This window comes from Spea bombifrons, chromosome 2 (genome assembly GCF_027358695.1).
Source record: "Spea bombifrons isolate aSpeBom1 chromosome 2, aSpeBom1.2.pri, whole genome shotgun sequence".
Lineage (NCBI taxonomy): Eukaryota > Metazoa > Chordata > Amphibia > Anura > Pelobatidae > Spea > Spea bombifrons.
Genome location: NC_071088.1, coordinates 28,627,983 through 28,653,665, shown reverse-complemented (window position 1 = coordinate 28,653,665; position 25,683 = coordinate 28,627,983). Strand labels below are relative to the sequence as shown.

The 25,683-nt window shown below is 38.3% G+C and overlaps 1 protein-coding gene across 1 annotated transcript; it reads left to right on the top strand.

Annotated features, from left to right (window-relative positions):
- The first annotated feature begins 9,163 nt into the window (after window positions 1–9,163).
- Window positions 9,164–24,029, top strand: PPEF1 (protein phosphatase with EF-hand domain 1). The gene is made up of 16 exons (XM_053457413.1): window positions 9,164–9,327; window positions 10,000–10,127; window positions 10,760–10,820; window positions 11,368–11,525; window positions 11,726–11,840; window positions 14,407–14,453; window positions 14,541–14,707; window positions 15,976–16,012; window positions 16,288–16,437; window positions 17,030–17,308; window positions 17,574–17,759; window positions 18,537–18,679; window positions 19,610–19,716; window positions 20,180–20,343; window positions 20,840–20,924; window positions 23,304–24,029. Exons 1-16 carry the CDS (start codon window positions 9,273–9,275, stop codon window positions 23,510–23,512), a joined length of 2,091 nt encoding a protein of 696 aa, XP_053313388.1. The 5' UTR covers window positions 9,164–9,272; the 3' UTR covers window positions 23,513–24,029.
- The last annotated feature ends 1,654 nt before the right edge of the window (window positions 24,030–25,683 follow it).

Genomic DNA, 25,683 nt, shown 5'->3' with positions numbered 1-25,683 from the left:
TTGGCCTTTGCAGCTGTTGATTGGCATTGTTCACAGTTGCTAAGTATGTCGTCTACAGTCATTCCTAAATCCTTCTCTTTTTTATTCAGGGAGATACAATTTAAAGCAAATGAAATTTAAATGGGGCGCAGGTACAGAGAGAGGTACAGTCCACCAGTGCGTTTCACCCGTAGGCTTCTTCAGGAAATCAATTGGGAAATTTACGGATACCTTTCCCAATTGATTTCCTGAAGAAGCCTACGGGTGAAACGCGTTGAAACATTCAATTGGAGATTGCTACATCCCACACTCTGGTGGACTTCTACGCCTATATATGCACTTTCAGTGCATAAACAATTGTGAGTGCATTTTCTCCATATATTTATACCTGATCTTGGAATACTGCACCATTGAAGTTTGTTTTTTTAGATTTTCTCAAGAAGAATATTAAAGATTGTATATAGTCCATATTGATGGGTCGGAATCACTTCTTTGATTTGTGAGTGCATTATATCACTTGAGCTTCACATTGAGCAAACCATCTACACTATATTGTATTATTATTTTTTCCCTTTACATGTACCTGCGCCCCATTTAAATTTTGTTTGCTTTATATTTCAACACTTGGAGGAAAGTGTCATTTGGGTGCTGCGGTCTGAATCAGGGAAGTATTACTTATAATTTCATTTTCACCATATGAGCACGTAATTTTGGTTTTATTTTCACGGTGTTATTTATTTAGATACAATTTAAAGTATACTATGCATTGTTATTATTTTCCCCATAATGCATAACCTTACATTTGTCTGCATTGAACACCATTTGCCACTTGCCTGCCCAGTCTCCCACTCTGTCTAAATCCTGCTGCAGAGAAGCAACATCAAGGTTAGATTGTATTACGCTACCTAATTGTGTGCCTTAGCAAAGTTCAAATAGGTCACATCTACTGCCACTCCCAGTCCTATATTTTTACTGACCCCTACATAGAATGCTGTAAGGTGGGTTTGACAAGTCTTTCACAAAACCTGTCTTTCACAAAACTATGCTCATACTGACTTCTACTAGTTATATTCTGACTAAAGATCATTAACAGATATAAAAATCTATGGAGGATGCAATGTAACTTCCAAACACTGGGGGCTGCTGGTGCACAATAGTATAAATCATCCTGCATAATCAGTAGCAATCTTTCAATCTGGATGAAGAGGATTGATTTTAGTTATTTGTTTTTTTGGAGGTGATTTTTTGCTTTTGCTTTAGGCATTTCTTTCTTTATATTTTGTTTTTTGGCTGGTGCCTTTCTTTGATCTAAATAGGAGTATCATTGGCATTGCTAGATTCAATAACATAAAGCAGCACAACCAAATAAAAAATATAGAAAATACTTTATTATGACCAATATGTATTAAAGTCAATATTATTATAAATAGGCAATAGCAAACAAGTTCCAACAGACTAATCAAAAATATAAATGCAGTGTAAGCCATGCCTGACTCCCTTCCTGTTTTGCAAATCCTTTCTTAGAGCTCCCTGTACTGCCCAAGTTATTGTAAAGTCTATATGACATCAAGGTATTGATAAACTGCCTAAATCACAATCATTTTTGAAATATATGCTCTTCATATCTTAATTTCTTAATAAATCCTCTCTCTGCTTCATGTCATATACACATGTCCTAAAGTCCAAGGTCATGTCATCCAACGGTTTCAGTAACATCATCAGAAACAATCTGCCTTACCCTTGTGAATTGACTAAAAGGCAGGCCATCAATCGACCCACTAGGGTGAAAAGGCTGGTGATGCCAAAAAACCCATCTGTAGGTTTACGATACAATTCAAAATCAAATCTTCCAGAATTAAAATCCCCCTTAACATAAAGAAAATTAATACTGGCTATATATGTTATAATGGTAAAGTAGATACTGGGAATTCTTGAAACCAAAAGATTCTTAAAGGTCAAAGATTGCCACTCTGAATGAAAAACATGTCTATGTAACAAACCCCAAAAAGACACAAAGTTGCCAAACATCTCATTGTACACAAATCTCCTCAAACAAAGACATCAAAAACTAAGAGTATAATGGGGTCACGTTGGACCACATGGCAATGCACTGTACTTGCAAGTAAAGTTTATTTTCAAAAGAAAAATAGTTTTGTGCAATACCAAATTCAATAAAGACAAAATGACCTATACTCATTGTGCAAATCAAGCTTCGCCATTGCCATGGTAACAGCCTCAACACCCCAATAATGAGGGGTCAGAGGTGTAGAGGCTGTTAACATCCACAATGCAAAGCAAAAAAACAACCCTCTTCCATTGTAATTTTAGACAATTTATTGATAAAATCCACAGTATCTTTTACAAATAATTTCCTTTTCTTAACCAAGCCCTGCAGATGACAATAATAATACATAATAATAAATATAGAGATCAGTTGTAAAATAAAAGGTTTACCCCTATTCAAAATATTTAAAAAAATATTTTTTGGCAAAAAACTTTTTCTCTAATGCCTGTTCAGTAAGGTTCTTAATCCAAGTCTGAATCTCCCCCAGTGAGACCTGTTCCAGCATCCTGTAGTGAGTTATATCATATTTTAAATCACCATCAAAAGTGGGTACAAAGCCTAGACCCTTACCTAAGACACTCAAAGGTCTAGATGAAATGTTGATTTCTATCGATTCCAGAATATCGCTGTATCCAATTCACATACAGCGGTATCGGCATTGTAGCAGTCCCGCTGTACGTAAAATACAATCCTCTAGATTGGTTTCTGTAGTGTAGAATGTGTCTCACAAGGGTTAAGAATCTGAGCATCTATCACGTGGCAATGTCATCATGTTGCACCATGGTGATTAGCTTTAGGGTTAGTTAAGGTCCTGTCCACTATTCCATCATCAGGATACCTCCAGAGGAAGGCTTTGAGCCAAATCATTGAGGTTTTGTCCAGTTTTGGTATATGCCCTTGTCTGTACTCAGTAAATGTTTGCTTTATATACTGTTTGTATTTATATTTTTGATTAGTCTAGTGGGACTTGTTGGTTATTGCCTATTTATTGGATAAAATTGACTTTAATATATATATTTCTCAGTGATAAGAGTGTTTTTTTTTATATTTTATATTTGGTTGTGCAGCTTATTTTGGATATACTGGTAACTCCTGGAGAGCTGACCGTTATTAATTAATGCAATAAATCGGAACATAAATCTTATCTCTTAAGACAGGTAAATATTTTTTAATTATGATTTGTGTTTTCTCTTGAATTAATTTCTATGAAATCTATGGCAACTCAAACTTGACTTTGAAGTGGGTTCCCATGGTTTGTATAAGCCATTTGAGAGCTCTGTAGCTTCTCCACAGCTATACATATAATGATATAATCAGGACAGGAAATGGATCCCAAGGCAAATCTAAAATTCTTCATACATGGACCAACTTGGATCAGCCCACTCACTGATGCAGTAGCACTGCGAATACGTGCCCCTGTGGTAGTGCTGTGCCCGCTTGCACAAAGGTTAGCATCTACAAAGAAGGGCTCCACACAAGGTAAAGATTGTCAGGTCAAAAGTTGGAAGTGTGAGGAGTAAGGTGTGATCCAGTGAGATGTGATAAATGTAATAGGTGTGAGGTGTGATGATGACCGAGGGTGTTTTAGTGTGAGTATGTATGTGTAATTTTGTGAGTGTGTTAGAGAGAGTGTCTGCTATGGTGAATGTGTTAACAAATGTGTGGGTTCGTATGTTTGAGTGTGTGTTAGTGTTGTAGTCAGGGGTGTTACTAGAAGCCTCAGGGCCCCGGTGCAAGAATCTGTTAAGGGCCTACCCCCACTTCTCACTATCTACCCTCTCCCTATCCCCCTTCTCACTATCTACCCTCTCCCTACCCCCCTTCTCACTATCTACCTTCTCCCTACCCCTTCTCACTTTCTACCCTCTCCCTACCCCCCATTCTCACTATCTACCCTCTCCCTACCCCCTTCTCACTATCTACCCTCTCCCCACCCCCCTTCTCACTATCTACCCTCTCCCTACCACCCCTTCTCACTTTCTACCCTCTCCCTACCCCCCCTTTGCAGTTCACTTTCCGCGCTGAAGTCCTGTGGTGAGAGCGAGAGGCCTCTGTCTTGCTACTCTGCCGCAGTGAGCGCGGCTTCACTGCTGAGCGCCGGCATATGACATCATATGCCGGCGCTCAGCGTGAAGCAAAGGCACCGAGACAGATGCCTCACGCTCCCATCACTGCAGTCTGCCAGCACTGAGGCAGGTGGCGGCAGGGAGCAGAGGAGACAGAAGGACGCCGAGCAGTTGCTGAAAACGACTGCTCGGCACCCCTCTCTCTCAGGGCCGGACTGGCCCACCGGGATACCGGGAAATTTCCCGGTGGGCCGGAAGGTCCGTGGGCTGGGCGGCCGGCAGACTAACCATGAAGACAGCCGCTGAGCGGCTGCAAATGGCATTGAACGCCTCCCTCGGTGGCAGGGGGACAATTGCCCCCCAGGCTGCCCGAAATCTAATCAAAGCGGCCGCTGGGTGCTGATGCGGCCGGCCGGCATCAGCACCCAGCAACCGTGTGCGATGGCCGTCTAGTGATGGGAGCAGCGTGAGGGGTGAAAGCTCCGCCCCCTCGCACTAGGGCCTTTTAACACTTTTGCTTTCTGGCATTTTAATACAAATAATGAGATAAAAAGAATGGCACATAGTGTGACTCGGGTGTGTATAAGGGGTGCGTGTGGGTATAAGAGCTTCACCGTGAGATAAACTATATGGGGCTGGTCTCCAAATTTTTCCAGGGCTGCTTTTCAGTCCCAGTCCGGCCCTGCTCTCTCTCCTCCTACGGCATTTCGATTGGGGGGTTCCTACAGCCCTGGGGGGGATTTCTTCATTATCGGTGCGCTTGGGCCCCCCTGACTGGGAGAACTCCAGGGCCAGGTCGCAGTCGCGACCCCTGCGACCCTGGATGTTCCGCCACAGGTTCTAGTGCATATATTAGTTAGCAGGAAAAGGGGCCAGGGGGCCACTCTGCTTTACCTCCCCTTCATGTAGCACATATCAATCCTGTCTTTAGGTAAGATAAGAGAGGTTTAGTAGGAAGTTCTCTTCCTGCTCCTCCCGATATATAAAATCAGACAAACAGGTCAAGGCGCTGCAGCTAAGGCTTGGCTACCTGGTCGTTGCAGCACATCTTGCTTCCCTTATAAGTAGACAATTATTGTATTTATGTGTAATAGGAGTGGGATGGAAGGTTGATTGGCAAAGGAGTAGGGGTGATATAGACAGGTAATGCAGAAAGAAAGAAGGGAAGAATGAATGTTTAAAAGGGGCTATGGTTTTCCTATATTTAGTGCAAGTATGTTATTTTTTGAGGCCTCTGAATAGAGAATGGCAACATGCGACACTGCAAAACAGTACAAACAGGCAATCGGCGAGTTACTTTATTTACTTTTTTATCATTTGCCATATAATTACTTTCATAACACTTACATTTTGCAACAACTGTATTAGGAGATGGAAACCTTGTTGTTACAAAAAAATGTAAGGGTGAGCAGGTGGTGTTGTGATGCACCAGGAATAGCCAGTACAATGCTAGGTTGTATAGCAAGCGGTAACAATAAAAGGAAAAAAAAGAAGTACTAAGGACACTTTATATGTCACTGGAGAGGGCTCATTTAGAATACTGTGTCCAGTCCTGGACACCATGACTTTAAAAAAACAATTTAAAGCACATTCCACCAAAATGGTTTTACTAACAAACAATACTGTGTCAAGAAAGAATCCGTAGTATGTACACCCTAGAAGGGAGTAGGGAAACAAAAACTAGAAGGCATGGTTTAAAGATGGAAAGTGGAAGGCTGATGGGTAATGTGAGAAGTTCTATTTTACGGAAAAGATAGTTAATACCTAGAACAAGCCAGTGGAAAGAGTGCAAACACTTTTAAGGAATTAAAGAATGCCTGAGATGTGCATAGTACTATGCTACAGAACTAATACGCAGAAAATGATTCAAAAGGGAAGACTAGATGTGTCAGCTGGTCCTTTTCCGCTGTCATCTATAATATATATCTATGGAGTACGAGTTCCTAATGCAAATCTTAGGTTACATATGGATTGACTCTATAATTTTATTCATTTACAACTAAAACATTGGTAATATAAGAGTGTGGGACAATGCTGAAGCACAAACAATGACTCACTGCTTTGCTTGAATAATTATTTTGGGAATAGGCATTCCCTGTAGGTATAACAGACATGTGTGCCAGAAGGTGAGCAAAGATGGAAAATGACAGTAATCGATGCTAGGCTGGTCCGCCTTCACAGCAGTTATCCCATATGTGCATGTTGTCTGCAGTATTAGATTCTGTAGGTATGGACACTATATTATAACACTGTTTTATATAGCGCAGTCATATTCCACAGCGCTGTACAATGGGTAAACTGTACATAACAAGTAGTGAATAACATTTTGATTTACAGAAACAAGAGGTAAGGAGGGCCCTGCTCAAACAAGCTTATAATCTATACAAAACTTGAAGATGGTGTCATATATATTTTTTATTAATTTTAGTCATCCTAGGGCTAAATTGAAGTGATGCCTTGAGTTTGATTTTAACATTGAAATAATGGATACATAAATGACACCAGATTTTCTTATAAAGATAACCAATACAATGCTAATCAATATATTACTTAATACAACTGTATAAGACTATACAGTAGACTATACAGTGCACTGTCCAGCGCAGTGTGCTGTTAAATAAAGCATATCACTTTATACAGTAAAAACCCTTAATTGAACACACTGGTCAGAATTTTATATGAAAGATAACACTGGACAAAATCTTTAATAATGAAAAGGAAATATGTAAGATTGCACCATGATGAATATTGCTATTAGGTCTGAAATGGAGGCATAATGTGAATGGCTATAACCAACCTGAACTTAATGGCTCCATGTATTGGCCAGAGATTATTACCTCTTCCACTAATTTCTCTGTTTGTTGTGTCGCTCATTCCACTCTGGAGAAGCAGCAGCTCTAGGATAACAATACCACTGGTTCTTTTACATGCACTGGCACTGGTACCACCACCATCACTAACACTCTCATGAAAAGGGAGAAAAAAAACCAAAAAACACTAGGACCACTACTACATCACCTGATCCACAATGCCTTAATAAATTAGTTTGCGAGTTTGGAAGATGGGCCCGCTGCAAGGTGTAAATTGTGTCATAAGGAAGGGAGCCTGGGTAAGGTGGTAAGACATCTCACCTCAGTTCTGGTATGAACCGACACCTACGTACACATGACCAATTATTTTACTTTTTGAATATTTTGCCTCAAGGGGCTGGATGTGCCAGTGCCTGCCCAAACAACATGCTGCTGCTACTCTAGTCTACTTCCTTATTCTGGGGTGGTCTAATTTTTTTGAATATTGAGGGAAATTCAGTCCTGCGTCAGGGGGCTGGATGTGCCTATCTGCCAATGACTCTTAAGGCAGCATGCTTTATTGCTGCTGTTGTTACTCTATCTCCTTCTCTGGGGTAGTCATTTTTTTATGTTTCCTAATACTGAGGAAGTTCCGTCCTATACCAAGTAGCTGGTCTCTGTCTGCCCATGGTTGCCCTGTGTTCTGCCCTGGCTTTGCTGCTGTGGCTCAGTCTCCTTCCTTGAACAATCCATTCCTAATTTTCCTAATATGAGGGAGGTTCAGTCATTTAGCTGAGTGCATCTGGCTGATAGTTCTTGGCCTGCCCTGTGCCCTACCCTGCGATTCTATGCCTTTCTTTACTCTGGGGGGATCAATTCTTCTTTTCTGTACCATGGGGGAGGAGAATCAGTCTTGTGGCTGCATGTGCCTGCCTGCCAGTGCTTGCCCTGCGCACTGCCTCTGCTACCACTGATCAATCACTTTCCTTACTTTTCTAGTTTTTGCCCATTGTATTCAGGTAACTGCTGAAGAAAGTGACCCCTTTAATGCTTTAAAATGACAACTTTTCTGTAAATAAAATGGTCCCTTTCAAATTGAAACAGCTGTTCTATAATCTAATAATTCAGGTAGACACTTCAGCTTCCGTATAAGCAAAGCTAGAGCAGAATAACTGGATTGTTGTACCTGGGCTCAGCTAGTGCATTCTTCTGATATAATGTCAAACAAATTACTTTTTTCTAACCATTACAATGAAGTGGGGATACATATGCACAAATAACTGTGTTTTTAACTTTTTAATATTTTTACTGTCTAAAACTAGGCAAAAGTGGCGGCAACCAGTTTTACTTATCAACAGGATGATTTCATGTATTCCCCAGGCTCCAGTAAGGGCTAATTATTATTATTATTTATTGGTCGATGTAGTGCCACCATATTCCCCAGTGCTGTACTATGAGTAAACAAGACATAACAAGCATCACATAACACTTTAGACACACAGAAACAAATGGTGAGGAACATGCTGTCTGCACTTCCCACAACCATAAAGGCTTCATGGGCCAGTCCTTATTCTCCAAAATGGCAGGCCCAAGACCCTTTTTGAGACATGGCCCAGCAGGGTGCAAGAAGTAGGCTTCCATGAGGACATACTTAGAGGACATGCAAGATGAGTGTGTATATGTGTGTGTGTTAGTGTGAGTGTAGTGTTTGTATGTGTTGTTATGGGGCATGGTCTTTATGTGGCCAGAAGGTGACAGCCCTGGCAGGCTCTGACGAATACTTGGCAGAACAGAGGTGAAACATTTTCCTCTTTCCTTTTATCCCAGCCATCATCCCTATAGAAGTTTTACAACCAAGCACCCAATGTGCCTTATCAGGATTGTCTTTATGCTTGATAGCCAAAATGTAAGCACCTAAATGCTGATATTAGAAGTCAACATTTTCATGTCAAACCTTGGTATTCAACACTATAAATAGACCCTACATATGAAACAATGATTAGAAAAATACAAACTCACACTGTGCCTATATGGACAGCAGGCACCAAGCATATAATCTACAATGTACATGAAGTATGATGTAACGGCCAGCAGATATTTCTCTTGCAGTCTGGTTTATAAGATCACTGTCCTTATCATGTGATGTTTTCATAACAAGCTTTAATAATCCTAACAGTCCCTTTGAAACCATGCTCCGCTAATCCATGTAATTTAATTTCTTTTTCTTCTTCCTTATGTGCAGGCGACGCACCGCCCTCAGGTTCGTGATACAGCTGTGAAGACTGAAGCTCAAGCAGTTACAGAGGAGTAACAGCTGCATCTGCAAACATCAAATGAAATCACGGAACACAACAAAAACTGTGATCTGAAGCTATGGGATGTGGAACATCAGTAAAAACTGAAAACCAAACCAAGAAGTCTGAAAAAGGTAAGTGGTCCATGCATATTGAAGGTGCTTTTCTACCTAATTTGTTGAACACCTTTGTAACAATGCAGCATTAGAAGCATTCTTAGTATTTTTGATTACCCACACCTTTCTTGTTCATAATTTTTGCTGAGGTAGCTTGTCACATGATTTAAAATATGCCATACAAGTTAAAAAGGGTTCTTAAACAAATTTGTGTTGTTTTACATTATTACATTTTACAGAAAAAAAATAAAACGCCAGATCTGATAATGTTTCTTTGCATGTTACAGAATACAGTTGAAAAATACATAGTGGGATATATATATCTTTAGACAAACAAAGTGAGTCCTGTTAAATGAAGCTAATGCATAAATTAGAATAAAATCAGAGAAATGTCATACTGTATGAAGTTCAGGTAATGCGACAGGAATCCTTAGTGCATTGGGACCAATATCATCATAACAACAATATTTTTTTCATAAATATATATATATATTTTTTTTTTCTCATAGTTTTTTCATTTTGTATTTTTTCCTCCTAGTTTTTTATATTTGTATTTTTTTGCTCATAGTATTTTCTCTAATGTGACAGGAATCCTATATCTATATATATATATATATATATATATATATATTATACTGTATATACCCTATGTAGTTATTAATATCTTCCCTCTGTCATGTTTGAAAGTAGCAATAAAAGCAGCCATCCTGATACAGAGGTGGTATCGATTCTACACAGCCCGACTGGAAATGAGAAGGCGTTATTCGCTCAGTATATTTCAGTCCATAGAATATGCAGAAGAACAAGCTCAACTTCAGGCAAGTATTACTGTACAGTTTTAAAATCTCATGTGCCTGCAAGGTCATTGAACGCTTATGTAGTGTTAATTATGGGTGCAGCTTAGCAGCTCCTACAGTGCAGTGCAACCCGCTAGCCTTCTTGACAATTAAGCATACTGTTCTGCAAGTAACAGCTTATCTAATTACTTATTACCAGGCACTACAGATGTATGTGTTATCATACCCTAAGCTTATTTTTGTGCAAAATTATCAACCTGTGCTTGCACCATATTATAGTGTCAGTACCGATTTCTCAGGTGCACAGTTTGCATTTATGGACTGGATAAACAATAGACTCACAATTTGGTGTTACTCTTTCAGTGTTAACAATTACTTTGATCTTGGTAGCAGCATAGTGTTTCTTGTACTTTTTCTACAACACTGAGTTTCACCAAAAGTAAAATACTTAATAAGAAGGGATCATTTAGATAACGGGTAATTTAAGATGTAAACATCACATAGGTTAATTTGGTATAATGGACTGTAGATTATTAGATATTGGAGAGTAATGGGTCCAATTTAGTAATATATATTAACAGATATATTAATATATATATATATATATATAAAGACTATTTGCTTTTAACTGGCCCTATATGTTATTCCACCAGCTCTCCAACTTTTTTAACTTTATGATGGATCACTTTGCGCAAATAAATGGGCAAGGACCAGGTAAGACTTGAGAAAATCAGATGTATTGCTTAAAAAAATTGTTTTCCAGGTGTCTGAGCAAAGATACATAAAATTATTGAGAGATATTTTAAAGTTCATTACAGAGCTATATGTAATAATGATTATAGAACACCGGTCCAGCTGATCTGGTACTGCAATCCTGAACATTTTGCAGCTGGTTCCAATATCTGATATTATCTATCAGTTGGACAATTAATTATGTTTTCCTTAATATGAACCCACCAGTAACAGAAGGAGACTTAAGATGTGCAGAGTTATTTGGGTTCTTCTTATTGTTTAGATTTTATATTAATTGGGTGAATTGGGTGAATGCAATTTCACATAATGGTAAAATATCCCTGAAATTAGCGTGTATTACAATATTAAATGTGCCGCCTGTGCACATCACATGTGCACCTGTAAAATATAGACTATCAATTACAGCAAGTCTCATAGACACATGCTTCTGTAATGATAGCTACTTTATACAGTTAACTGAAGTATGTTGAAGAATTGCAGAAAAAAAAACCTAATCTAATTTTTTTAGATTTGATATCTGATATATTCAACTCAAAAGAAGGACAGAAGCAACATATGGACTATGAAATGGTTGATGTTCCCGACACCTATGATGGTCCTCGACTTTCATTCCCTCTGACTGTGTCTGACACTAACAGTCTCCTGGGTGCTTTTAAGCAAGAAAAGGTATTTATGATCATGACGGGACCCTTAATATTTGTTATACTATTCTGCATGTAAATGTAAAATTAAAAGGTGTCTACTTGTGTCACTTTTATGTAGAAACATAACATCTGTTTGGAACAAAAATAAAAAGGGAAAATGTTAATTACATGTAATAAATGTATTCACTATAATTGGTTATGTTTTTTATATCTGTGTTTCAGCAACTTCATGCCCGATATGTTTTACAATTGTTTCATGAAACTAAGAAATTTCTCAAACAAATGCCAAATGTTGTTCATGTATCTTCATCATATTCTAAGGGGATAACAATTTGTGGTGAGTGGTATCTGTAGCAGCTACACACTATTATGCACAGTCAGCAATTTATACTCTGTATAGGTTTAACAGAAATGAATGCCATTAAAATGCAAGTCATTGGTATAAACTACTACAAAATGTATACAATATATTTAAGAAATAGTATAAAACAGAATAAAGTACATATGTGTAGCCAGGTTATAACCAACATTTATACTTATATATACTGTAGGCAAGGCTATGTCAGTTGCTCTTTTTACTTTTTTTTATGTACAAAGCCACGAAAACTACCGTATTTGCTCGATTATAAGACGAGGTTTTTTTCAGAGCAAATGCTCTGAAAAATACCCCTCGTCTTCTAATCGGGGTCGTCTTCTAATCAGACCTCAAATAGAGGTCTGATTAGGAGACTAAGATCCAGATCCCCCGCACCGCTGCAGGGGACCTGGATCCTCCTGTCGTCGCCCCCCCCACACACACACACACTTACCGGTGCTTCCGGAGGTGAAGTTGGCAGCGGGGGTTTGTATGCGTCCGTCGCAAATACCTTCCCCGACTGTCAGAGATCAGAATTCCAGAGTTCCTGATCTCTGGCAGCCGGGGAAGGTATTTGCGATGGACGCATACAAACCCCCGCTGCCAACTCCACCTCCTTCCGGCTGCCGCGGAATGAGACGTCAACCCGCTGCCCCGGCAATACAGCAGGAAATTGGAAGCACCGGTAAGTAAGTAAGTGTGTGTGTGTGTGTGTGTGTGTGTGTGTGTGGCATTTCTGGAATGCCTTACACCCCTATATGCCACTCTGGCACTTAGGGGGTTAAAAGGCATATTATGGGGCAGAGTGGCATATAGGGAGGTATAAGGCATTTCAGGAGGCAGAGTGGCGTTAAGGGGGCATTTAATAGTGCACTCTGCCTCCTGAAATGCCTTATACCTCCCTATATGCCACTCTGCCCCATAATATGCCTTTTAACCCCCTAAATGCCAGAGTGGCATATAGGGGTATAAGGCATTTCTGGAGGCAGAGTGCTCTATATAATGCCTTTTAACTCCCTTAATGCCACTCTGCCTCCTGGAATGCCTTATACCTCCCTATATGCCACTCTGCCCCATAATATGCATTTTAACCCCCTAAATGCCAGAATGGGATATAGGGGTATAAGGCATTTCTGGAGGCAGAGTGGCACATAGGGGGTCAAAAGGCATACCATGGGGCACAGTGGCATATAGAAGGTTAAAAGGCATATCATGGGCCACAGTGCCATATTGGTGTGGCAAGCCTGGGGGCAGATGTGCGTAACTGGGGGACAGGTTGGAAAATACAAGAAATAAAAACAAAAAAAAAATATTTTTCTCAATCATAGCTTTTATTAAAAAAAATAGTTTACATGAATTAACATTTACTGGTAAAACTTTTTTCCTTTAGGGTCGTCTTATATTCAGGCTTTTTCTTTTTTTCCTAAGTTAATATTCAGATTTTGGGGGGTCGTCTTATAATCGAGCAAATACGGTAGTTCAGACCCCCATGAAGCGGATGAAAATTAAGCAAAAAGCTCAACATTTTCATCCCTATTTCACAGGCCCTTTCACTCACACTCTCATTCTCTCTCATTCTCTGTTTCCCTACCCTCTCTGCCGACCACTTCCGCTTCTCCTGACCGCTTCCACATCTTCTTGTTCTTCATCTTCTATCTCCTCTCTTTCATTTTATATTTTTGTCTGCATCTCCACTGACATAATCTGGAGCAAACGTCCACCAAAATGGCAGTACTTCTGGGGACGCCCCCTCGCCTGATGTTCCAATCAGGTGAGAAGATGTCACAGAAAGCGTAGCCATTTTGTCCTAACGTGAATTTCCACCAAAAGTGTGGCAGTTTCAATGAAGTCCACCCACCCAATTGGAGGATTGGGCGAGAGGACTTAATCGGAAGCGCTGCCATTTAGGAGGAAGTTCGCGCCAGGTTACGTCTGCAGAGATACGAACAAAGATCAGAAGCAGAAGTGGTCGGCAGAAAAAGTAAGGAAACATTTAAAGAACGTGAGAGAGTGAATGAGAGAGTGGGTGAGATTGAATGAGAGTGAATATGGTCACTAGGCAACGAATTAAAAATGCCACTCGATTTTCATCTTAATCGAATGGGCAGGGAACGTTATTCATTGCTCAAAAACGAATGGCCCAAAGATGAATGGGAAAATTCATCCAACTCGTTTTGGCCCATTTGCGTCTTTAAACATTACCAAGGAACAAGTCCAGTGAGCTTCTACTGCAGAAAAAAATTGGTTGACCCTGTCCAATGCATAGTTAAATCAGTGAGTAAATATCTGTGTATAATTCCAACTCAGCCCTTCTTGGTGGAGATGTTTACTAGGATTTGCCCTTCATAATAAGTTTTGCATTTGAGGAGGAACTGCAGTTCTCCTGTAGACTCACAGTTTAGCAAATAAAGTAGATATCTTACTCATTACCACTGCAGTAATAGAAATATGAGAACATTCTATATAGGAGTACATCATGTAGATGTAAGACCTACTTATTTCACAGTGTTCTGCATGGCTTTGAATTAAATCTGTTTATAATACCTAGGTGACCTACATGGAAAGTTGGATGATCTTTTGCTAATATTCTACAAGGTACGGAGCTTTTGTAGTTAAAATGCAAGTATATAAATTAAGAAACAAATATCAATTATTAATGTTTTTTGTGTTTATGTTTTGCAGAATGGTCTTCCTTCACCAGAAAATCCTTATTTGTTTAATGGAGATTTTGTAGACCGAGGAAAGAATTCAGTTGAAATATTGATAATACTCTTTGCATTCCTTCTTGTCTATCCTAATCATTTACATTTGAACAGAGGGAATCACGAGGATCCCATCATGAACCTAAGGTAATACAATCTTAGCTTTTATTAAAATACATATTACTTTTACTAAAATGTCCAAATTGGGCCCAAAGTGTCAAGTTCACCAGAGCTTTACAGGTTGCTACTGGAGTCGTCTTCCACTCCTCCATGACGACATCATGGAGCTGGTGGATGTTAGATACCTTGCACCCCCCCACACCTTCCGTTTGAGGATGCCCAATATGGTTTAGGTCTGAAGACATTCTTTACCCTCAGCTTCTTTAGCAAGTCAGTGGTCGTCTTGGAGGTGTGTTTGGGGTCGTTATCATGTTGGAATACTGCCCTGCGACCCAGTCTCCGAAGGGAGGGGATCATGCTCTGCTTCGTCACAGTACATGTTGGCATTCATGGTTCCCTCAATGAACTGTAGCTCCCCAGTGCCGGCAGCACTCATGCAGGCCCAGAGCATGACACTCCCACCACCATACTTGACTGTAGGCAAGACACACTTGTCTTTGTACTCCTCACCTGGTTGCCGCCACACACGCTTGACACCATCTGAACCAAAAAAGTTTATCTTGGTCTCATCGGACAACAAGACATGGTTCCAGTAATCCATGTCCTAAGTCTGCTTGTCTTCAGCAAACTGCAGGCTTTCTTGTGCATCATTTTTAGAAGAGTCTTCCTTCTGGGACGACAGCTATGCAGACCAATTTGATGCAGTGTGCAGCGTATGGTCTAAGCACTGACAGGCTGACCCCCCACCCCTTCAACCTCTGCAGCAATGCTGGCAGCACTCATACGTCTATTTCCCAAAGACAACCTCTGGATATGATGCCCGGCACTTGCACTCAGCTTCTTTGGTCGACCATGGCGAGGCCTGTTCTGAGTGGAACCTGTCCTGTGAAACCGCTTGCCCTCTGTGCTGCAGCTCAGTTTCAGGGTCTTCTTATAGACTAGGCCATCTTTATCTAGAGCAACAATTCTTTTTTTCAGATCCTCAGAGTTCTTTGCCATGAGGTGCCATGTTGAACTTCCAGTGACCAGTATGAGAGAGTGTGAGAGTGATAACACCAAATTTAACACATCTGCTCCCCATTCACACCTGAGACCTTGTAACACTAACGAGTCACATGACACTGGGAGGGAAAATGGCGAATTGGGCCCAATAGTTTGTGAGATACTATATATATATATATATATATATATATATATATATATATATATATATATATATATATATACATATATATATATATATTAAAACTGTGAAATTAATATGAAGTAACCCAGAATCTGTTTATTAATTTCAGATATGGCTTCACGAAAGAAATATTGCAAAAGTATAAGGTATTTATTATAATGTGTATGTTAATATGTATTTTTTTTTTGTAAACTTGTTATCATACTGTATTTCTTACTCTTTATGATTGAGTGTTTCACATGTTTCACTTTGCAATTACTTTCATACTTTATGCTCTACAGATGTGAACACACTAGGAACGTTGAATAGGAATTTGTCCATCTCTATCATTTGAGGAATCTAAAATGTATATCTGTAGTATGGCTACTCTGCCAGATAGTGTTTATATATTTCCCTGTATTAGACATTTCTTGTCTTGCAGTGCCATGGACAAAAAATGATTTGTCTTTTGGAAGACATCTACAGCCAGCTGCCTTTTGCTACCATTATTGATAGCAAGATACTTATTTTACATGGAGGAATATCAGACTCAACTGACCTTGATTTCCTGTCCTCAATTGAAAGATGTAAGGTAAGAGACACAACAGAACATAATAGAATGTTCCACATATAGATGTTTTTATTTAATGGAACTAATAACATGTGCATCAGTGAGAAGCAAACTCCATCTAAATCAGACAGTACAGCAATGTAAGTCATTTATAAAACATAAACAACAAGGAAAATAAAAGAAAATATAGACAAAATCGGCAAACTAATCCAAATCCTTGCTAAATTGTCACTAAATATCTATATTTTCTTTATCTTCCATTAATATGATACAGCTACCCCAGCCACATTGCTTTTATGATTAGCATCTGGGGATTTTGTTTTCTTTTCACAATTTCTTATGTTTATTGAAATAAAAGTTAAATAAATAACACATTTAAAATTGAAAATACATAGTGAAATAAACCACTCCAACTTTAAGTTAAGCAAGAATGCAGAAAAATCAAAGAAAATAAAGTGTCATTATTAATTTTACAATGACTCCACACAAAGTGCATGTATCAACAACACTGGGATGCTGATATCATGATTAAGATTGAACATGTGAATCTGAAAAGAGTATATGTATACACACATCTACAGATTCAAATTTTCCTTTTTTTGTACACTTTAAGTTTAAATCTGCCCTGCGTCCACCAAAGTCACAGAAGGCCAACAAACCAAACCCACATAAACCAGACATGGAAATGGTGACCTCCGGTCAGAGAAAACCCAGCAATACAGATGAATGCTACTCTCCATCATTGTTTTCAAGTTCTAATGAACCATCTAGTATGGTGGAAAATGGAGTGAGCCATAACGGCATTCTTGAGATACATTACCTGGACTCAAAAATTCAATTGCCTGATATGACTCCAGATCTAACAGCAATAGAACGAGATGAATGGAAACAGGTATTTATTCATAATTTCCAAAGGAAATCAATTAATAATTTTTTTTACCTGCCAGTTAAAATGGCAAATGGCTCTAGTGGGGGCAGCAAACATTTTTAGCATTACCACACCTAGTGTTCTCTTAGCAAAGTTACCAAATATCGTACTTTTCGTGTGAAACTTGTGCATATGACTTAAAGGTATTCTTTAAACATCCAGTAACCCGGAAAGCCCTTTTAGGGAATCACATAGCTTACACTGACCCTTGTTCTGTTCTGTTTTGAAGATTGTGGACATATTGTGGAGTGATCCTAGAAACCAAAATGGCTGCTTACCAAACAGTTTTCGAGGCGGAGGTTGTTACTTTGGTCCAGATATTAGCACACAGTTCCTTAATAAGTACAATTTCAAAATGTTAATAAGGTCACATGAATGCAAACAGGAAGGCTATGAGATATGCCACAGTGGAAAGGTAAGAAACTAGATTACATGTAGTGTGTGCTAGTTGGGTGAAACCACCTTTCAGTCTTTTTACCGCGAGTACATGCAATCTGGCAAAAAAAAAAATGCAAGCTTGCTGCAGTAAAAGTTCAGCTCTCAAATTGAAGCCAACTAGCATTAGCACTTGCAAATAATCACCTTGCATACACTCACCTTTAGGAGAGTCAAGTGTATGTGTTTTGAAAAAGGAAGACAACACGCAATTTCATGAACTATTGATTATTGCCCCCATCTTTCCACAACCCATGTGAGGTGGGACAGGGGCTAACTAAATGGGTCCCATTCAAGTCTACAGAGGATGCAATGTAGCTTCCAAATTCAGGGGCAGCTGCTACAAATGAGAAAAGATGCCCTCCAAGGGATAATCATTTTATATCACAGTATTGCCATTAAATATTTGACCACAAATAATTCCAAAAAAGGTAGTTAACAGAAAACGAGTCCAACTACAAAGTGTATATGATTCTTTTGCGCTACCGTCGTTAGCTAAAATTATTAATCAATTGGGTCTGTTTATCTTCAGGTAGTATAGTTTAGAAACAGAATTTGTCAGCAGATAAGAACCATTTGGCCTATCAAGTCTGCCCATTTTTTATAATGTAAAGACCCAGATCATGCATGGCATTGGAAGCTGTAACTACCAAAGAATAATCTTTTAAATAAGTGCATTGATGCATGTCAATTATAAGGTGTATTTGGAATGCTCTTTGAATAAACATACAGAAAATGTTCTGTTTACTGTCTTTAGGTTGTAACCATTTTTTCGGCTTCTAATTATTATGATGAAGGTAGCAACAGAGGAGCATACCTGAAACTGAGCCCAGACTTAACCATGCGCTTTGTGCAGTATCAAGTTAGTAAATGCACACGCAAACTCACGCTTCATCAGAGGTTAGAGAATATATTGTGCTTTTCTTTGATATACCTGTGTGGATGAATATTAGTTGTAATAATTACAAAGGCCTTTCCAATTATATTCTACCATCAATAAAACTTTCCTCATTTACTCCCTGAGGTTTAGCTAGCAAGAGGGGCATCACTAGGGGTCAACAGAAAGGGCTGAGGCCCCAGGTATTTTGAGGTTGCTTCCTCCTTCAGCCCCTTTTTGAACCCATGCTCCCACCTATCTTGCAGCCAGGTAACCTAGGCATTCAGTGGGGTCACATAACACATGTTACAGGACCCTGCAGTAGTAGCACAACAGATACAACAGCTTGCACAGAGGGCTATTCCTAAAAGCTGCCCCCTTTAAAACTCCTCACCTGTTGTCTCTGTTAGTCAATTTGTTACATGCTAATTGTTATGTCCTGTCTACCCATTGTACAGTGCTACGGAATTTGATGGCGCTATATAAAACAATAAATAATAATAATAATCAGCTGTGCTACCTGCCTGACAACATGAAAATTGGATTTAGCTGACCCAGCCCGCTAAAACCTGAGTGCCCTGGCCTCCCTGACCTCTGAATGACCCCTATATCTGTCTAATGTCCAGCTTGCGCTTTCAATTCTGTACTTCTCTAGTGAAGCCTCCAGCTCCCCACATGTTAAGTCTTATTCAGTGCTGGTTTAGAATGTCTACTTTTTTTTAGAATACAAATTATTTCAAATGCTCTATTGATAGAAAATATCCTTATATCCCTTTATGTTTGTCCTCATCCCTTTCCCTCATTATTGGAAGCTTGTGAGCAGGGCCCTCTCCACCTGATTCTGTTTGTCGTGGTCAGTCAATTCTAGTCTTGTCATACCCCTTGAATAAATGTATTGTAAGAAGTGCTGTGTAAATTGTTCTAAAACCTTTCTATCCCTTTTTTTTTTTAAGAGTAAGTGCAGTGGAAGATTCCGCTTTGAAAGCTCTCCAGGAAAAAATTTATGCTCACAAAACAGACCTCATAAAAGCTTTTAAAGAGCATGACCCAAAGGGAACAGGTAGAAATTGTTTTGTGATATTTCAAGAACGCTGCGTTTTCCAAAGTAAAAAAAAAAAAAAAGGCCATATTTTGAGGTTTTACAAAGACTGAGCATTAACAATAGTTTTCTGTAGTCCTGTCTGGTATGTAGTTTTAAACATCTTTAGTCAACAATTTTATTACTATTATAGTTATTGAATTGATAACGGCTCTGATACTTCTTAAAATAATTATGAACATCATAATTGTAAATTACTCTTAAAAACAAAATGATTGCCCCAGTAGTATTAAAAGAAAGAGGTATTTACAAGAATGAGGTATGGACACACTGGTGTTGTAGAGATTACAATGAAAGATCTGGTGGTCCTGTTGACTGTAACACTACATAATAAAATGCTTCATTATTTTCAAGTGAAATGTATGTTTGGTTTATATATGTATATGAATATTAACACGTTAAACCTTATATGTGGTTTTGGAAGGAACAATATCCACCAGTGAGTGGGCATCTTCAGTTGAAGCTGTTCTGCACTTAGACCTACCTTGGAGGACTTTACGTTCCAGACTAGTTAGACTTACTTCTGATGGAAATGTGGAATATCTCTCATGTTTTGAAGATCTTCAGATGGAACGCCCAATAAAAACAGTTTGTATCACACATTACTCTATTTTAATAAAAAAAAGACTTAACATAAAAACATGTTTTGCATTACCTAATTATAACCTACCCTTCCAATATGTTTGCAAGAATACATATAGCTGCTCTAAAGTTTGTATAAAAACATATTTATAGAATGCATAGAATCTGATCTATTTTATTATAAAATGATTTTATCATAATGTGATGCATTTAAGCTAAACAGGATAAGAAATCTTGTATGTATATTTTATGGGATTTCAACAGCAAGAAAATGTACCCATTAAAATGAGAACCCTTTTGAAATTCATAATCAACTTTCCATGTATCAGACATGTTGGCATTGTGTTTACATAGTTGCATGTATTTGTCATTGGCTTCCATTTTAACAGCAGTAGGATATTTTATATAAAAAATAATAATTTTAGCTTGCAGTCTTGAGTGTTTCGGTAGCTCTTGGTTTCCTGACTACAATATATACTAATATATTATCTTTCCCTAATAGGTTGAACCTAGCTTAATAGAAATATTACACAGATACAGAGCTGACTTGGAAATCATATTTAATATCATTGATAAGGATCACTCAGGTAATGTTTTTACTACAGTCCATTTTTACTACTTTGAAATTTCTGAGCTTTTAAAATGTGCAGGTTTTATTCTGTGCAGTATTTCAATACAAATTAAAAAAATGAATTTGAACGAAAGGATTCTGGTTACGTTTCATTGATTGCTAATGTTTCTAGATTTCCCAAAGGAGCTCTTTTGCTTTTCACAGGTGATACATTTAATATAAGACATACACGTAAACATCAGTTTTGTCACAGTTTTAAATGTTTTCTAAAACATATTCCAATTGGCCAAGATGTCCATCGCAGTCCAAACATTTCTATATACTTTGACAGGCCTCACTTAAACTCATTACCAGCTGTTCAAAAACAGAAGCAGGTACTGTAAAACAATCACAAGAATTCTGCTAGCCCATTTGCCAAGTAATGTATGGGTGAAAAGCCCAAGGAAGCATTTAGCTTTTATTTCTGTGCTGTTAGCTATAAAATTACAATTCTAGAAACTGAACGGTCCCAAAATCTCTGTAGTGTAAACTTCTTAAAGCCATGTTACAACTTTTCATTCATACATTTGTTACATACTTATAATGCAGCGAAATAATTAAATAATTTTAATAAAAGACAAATTTGGCCAACACAAATTACAGCTTGTAAATTATAATTTCATTTATTGACGGTAAAGAGTTAATCAAGACCGATATCAGCCATATGGAAAGGAAACCTTATAATTGGTTGTTTCACCCTTGGCGGCAACAGCTGCAATGAGCCTTTTACATCGCTGTAGGCCACATTGAAGGGTTTTGTGCATGAACTACCTTTGTAGGGTCATGTCACAGCATCTCAATCACATTCAAGTCAGGACTTTAACTAGGCCGTTCCAAGACTTCATATTATTTATTTTGAGCCATTGAAAGTTGGACTTGCTTGTGTGCATCGGATCATTATCCCGGTCCATAACCCAACTGTGCTTGAGCTTTAGGTCACAAACTGATGGCCGTACATTCTTCTTCAGGATATTCTGGTAGTGAGTAGAATTCCTCATTCCATTCGTTATGGCAAGCCGCCCAGGTCCTGAAGCAGCAAAGCAGCCTCAGACCCTCACACTACCACCACTGTGTTTGACCGTTGGTATGATGTTCTTATTGTACAGTGCTGTGTTGCTTTATGCCAGGTGTAGCAGGACCCATGTCTTTCAAAAAGTTTCACTTTTAACTCGTCAGTCCACAGAATATTATCACAAAAGTCTTGGGAGTCATCAAAGTGGTTTTTTTAGCAAATGTGAGACAAGCCTTTGCGTTCTTTTTGGTCAATGGTGGTTTTCACCTTGCAACTCTTCTATGGATGCCATTTTTGCACAGACTCTTATTGTGGAATTGTGAACACTGACCTTAACGGAAGGAAGTGAGGCCTGCAGTTCTTTACATGTTAGTCTGGGTTATTTTGTAATCTCTTGGATGAGTCGTTGATGCACCCTTGGAGGAAGATTGGTAGGCTGGCAACTCCTGGGAATGGTCCTCACCATGATCCACTTGAGTCCCAGAGCCTTAGAAATGGCTTTGTAACCCTTTCCAGCATAATAGATGTCAATGACTTTGTTTCTCATCTGTTCTTAAATTTCTAGATCATGGCATAGTGTGCTGCATTTTGAGACCTTTTAGCCTACTTGACTTTGCAAGACTTGGTATGTCTAGTGAAATTGAACCCTATTATCAATTAAATTTAGTTAATTGGTTGATTTAGTTTCATATAGGTTCAGGTAGGCTTGGATAGCTTTTTCCTTCTATACATAATTTCATCATTTAAAAGCTGCAAAAATAGAAGAAATCAGGAAGGACTGTATATTCATTTTAACATCATTATACATATAAATAACAGTAAACAAAGCTGGCATGTTTACAATATTAATTGCCTGGTCAATCTGTTATGTTCTCTCAGACTGAAAAGCAGGGGTTAGCCTAAAATTGATAGCTCCTGGGTGCAGTATTTCATAGGTGTCCCCCTCACCACCTGCTAACACACGCACAGAATAACACACAAACTCACTACCACACTATACACTAACACCCTGACTGTAATGCACACACAATCGAGCACTAAATGCTAACAGACACACTCACTCACTCTAACACCCTACGCTAAGATACATTCATTCTGACACCATAGCATTTACATTCTTATGAACTGCCGTGCTATAACCACAGGGTCATGTAATGTCCTGGGTGCCATGCTGAAAAGTAACACAAGCATTAGATGTTTGAATACCGACAATGCCATTTATTTTGTGCCCTTGAATTACAAACATTTTCTGATGTGATCTGTATTTATGGGACATTTCTGCCTTGTTCTAATCTTCACAAAAATATGGAAATCAACGTGGTATTTTACTTGACTCTATTTCAGGCCTTATCTCTATTGAAGAGTTCCGCCAGACATGGAAGCTTTTCAGCACTCACCTTCACATTGACATAGATGATTCAACTATCGATGACTTGGCCCACAGCATTGACTCGAACAAAGATGGCGGTATTGACTTTCATGAATTCTTGGAAGCCTTTCGCGTGGTTAAGAAGTTTGATATTATGGACAGCAAGAATATATATGTAAAGTAGACTAACACAAAACACTTTAAGGGAAAATTGTTATTTATCTTGTATCCAAAATGTGACTGGGTTAGGCATAAAGATCTGATTTGGCAGCAACAGCTTGTCCCTTGCTGTATATGTGAGGGTTTCACCATACATAAAAGAACATACATGTTTTTTTTTAGTCATCATGAATAAAATATATTTCATTGTTCGGTAATATTTGCACAGTTCAAAATACCTAGTACAAAAGAGAAGACATTTATACACTGACTTTAACATTCCAGAGAAGGTAATTAATCAACTATATATATACCTTTCAATTCATCAAGCTGTAAAAAGTCATACCAGCCTTGACTAAATGTAGGGAGAGCAATGGAAAAGACATTATGACTAAATATTGAATATACAATGTAACTTTTGTGCATTCAATGTAGGCATTCTTATAGACTTGACAGTATGTGCATTATTTTTGTATGTGTCAATTTTAAACAATCTGTTTCACATACTCTGCTGAATTCAAAACATTTGTAAATAAATAGTTCTTTACAGTTTTGTTGCGTTTGTATGTGATTTTCACAGGAAAACATAAAATCACAAGTTTGCCAAGGTTTATTTACTTAACATACATGCAATTCAGGTTTTGTCTAAATGAAACAACACATTTAACATGTGATTTTGCTTGCTGTACTGTTTATGATGGACAGCTTTTGCCTGTTTGCTCACAAAAATGATAGTTAACTTACTGTACTTAAGCCATTGCCATCGCCAGGGAATATAGTTAGTGTTGGAATTAAAAAGTGATATACACACCCCCGGCCCTTATTTTCATGTCCATGTGTGCAACATACTTATTTTAGACCGGATGCATGAATTTGGTATGTGTGTATTTCTTAAGGCATACTGTTCAGAAGAATTGAAGAATCTGTATTCTTAAAGGGACCTTCTAGCCATCCCATGTAGTTTAAATGCACACGATAGCTGTAAACTTAATATTTTATTTCCATACAAATACATGGAGGGATTCAACAGAACAAAGGTTTTCCTGCTGGTAGTTTGGCTTGCAGAGGTACATTTGGGCATTCTCCTGCTTCCCAGTGCTCAGGGAGTACTCATCACCAGCCAGGGAAACAGTTCAGTCTGATGAGACTACTTATGATCATGTGCAGAAAGTGTTCACATTAATTTCTGGTAAAAATCATGTTAAATACTTATTTAATTGGAATATGTTTTAGAAAACATTTACCGTCCCTTTAATATTATACTGAGTAGTGAAATAAATTATTTTTGATGTTGCAATTTGGGTTTATTACATTAGTACATTGCTTATGTTTTTATTACATCTATCAATACAAGTTGCATTTCACATACTCTGTATTTTAATTATATTGCACTAATTGAAAAAAATCACATGGGTATTTTTTTGTTGAATTTATTTAATGATGCTGAAACCTTTAAGTGTAGGTATAACCTGGTGAATCTCGGAAATAGTCGGAAATGGCTATGTTTTTAAAGTGAAAAAATTAAAAACAACATAAGACAGAAAATTCGTGTTAATTTTCGGGGGGAAATTTTTCTTTGTATTCGCTGAAATTTGTCCAACATTTTCTTTTTCGGAAATCCCATTTGTTCGTCCAGTTGCAATGGAATGCAACAAGAAATAAACGCGTAGAAGGAATTGTATAGAGAATTTGAGACCAATAGATGGTAGAAAATTAGCTTAGAGTTTTAGGGGTACGGGTAAGTATAGTAGTGGGCTGGTTAAATTATCTTAGTTAAATAAATTAAATTAACTATGGAAATTCTTAGACACTGTAAGAAATACTAGGCTGAAGCCCACCACGTCTCTCACTCTGTAAAATGCTCAGATGCCGCACAGCAGTGTCACATAAAGCAGTCACAGTGAAATAAATGGATCCCCTGCCTGCTCTGCTCTTATATAGGCTCTCTTCATTTCTTGATGTGACAGGATTGAGCTGACAAACGAAGATCAGCTCACTCAATGTCCCTCCATTTGGCCCAGGCAAAATGGCAAGATTCTCCCCCTCTTAGTGTAGCTAAAATGACGGCCGCAGTGGCAGAACAAATGCACAAAGATTTTTTGACTGCGCACATTTGTTTTTTTAGTTCTTTCATCCAATGTTGCAATCCTTGGTTCTTTTTTCGGACGAATGGACAAAACGGTAAAATTCGGCACC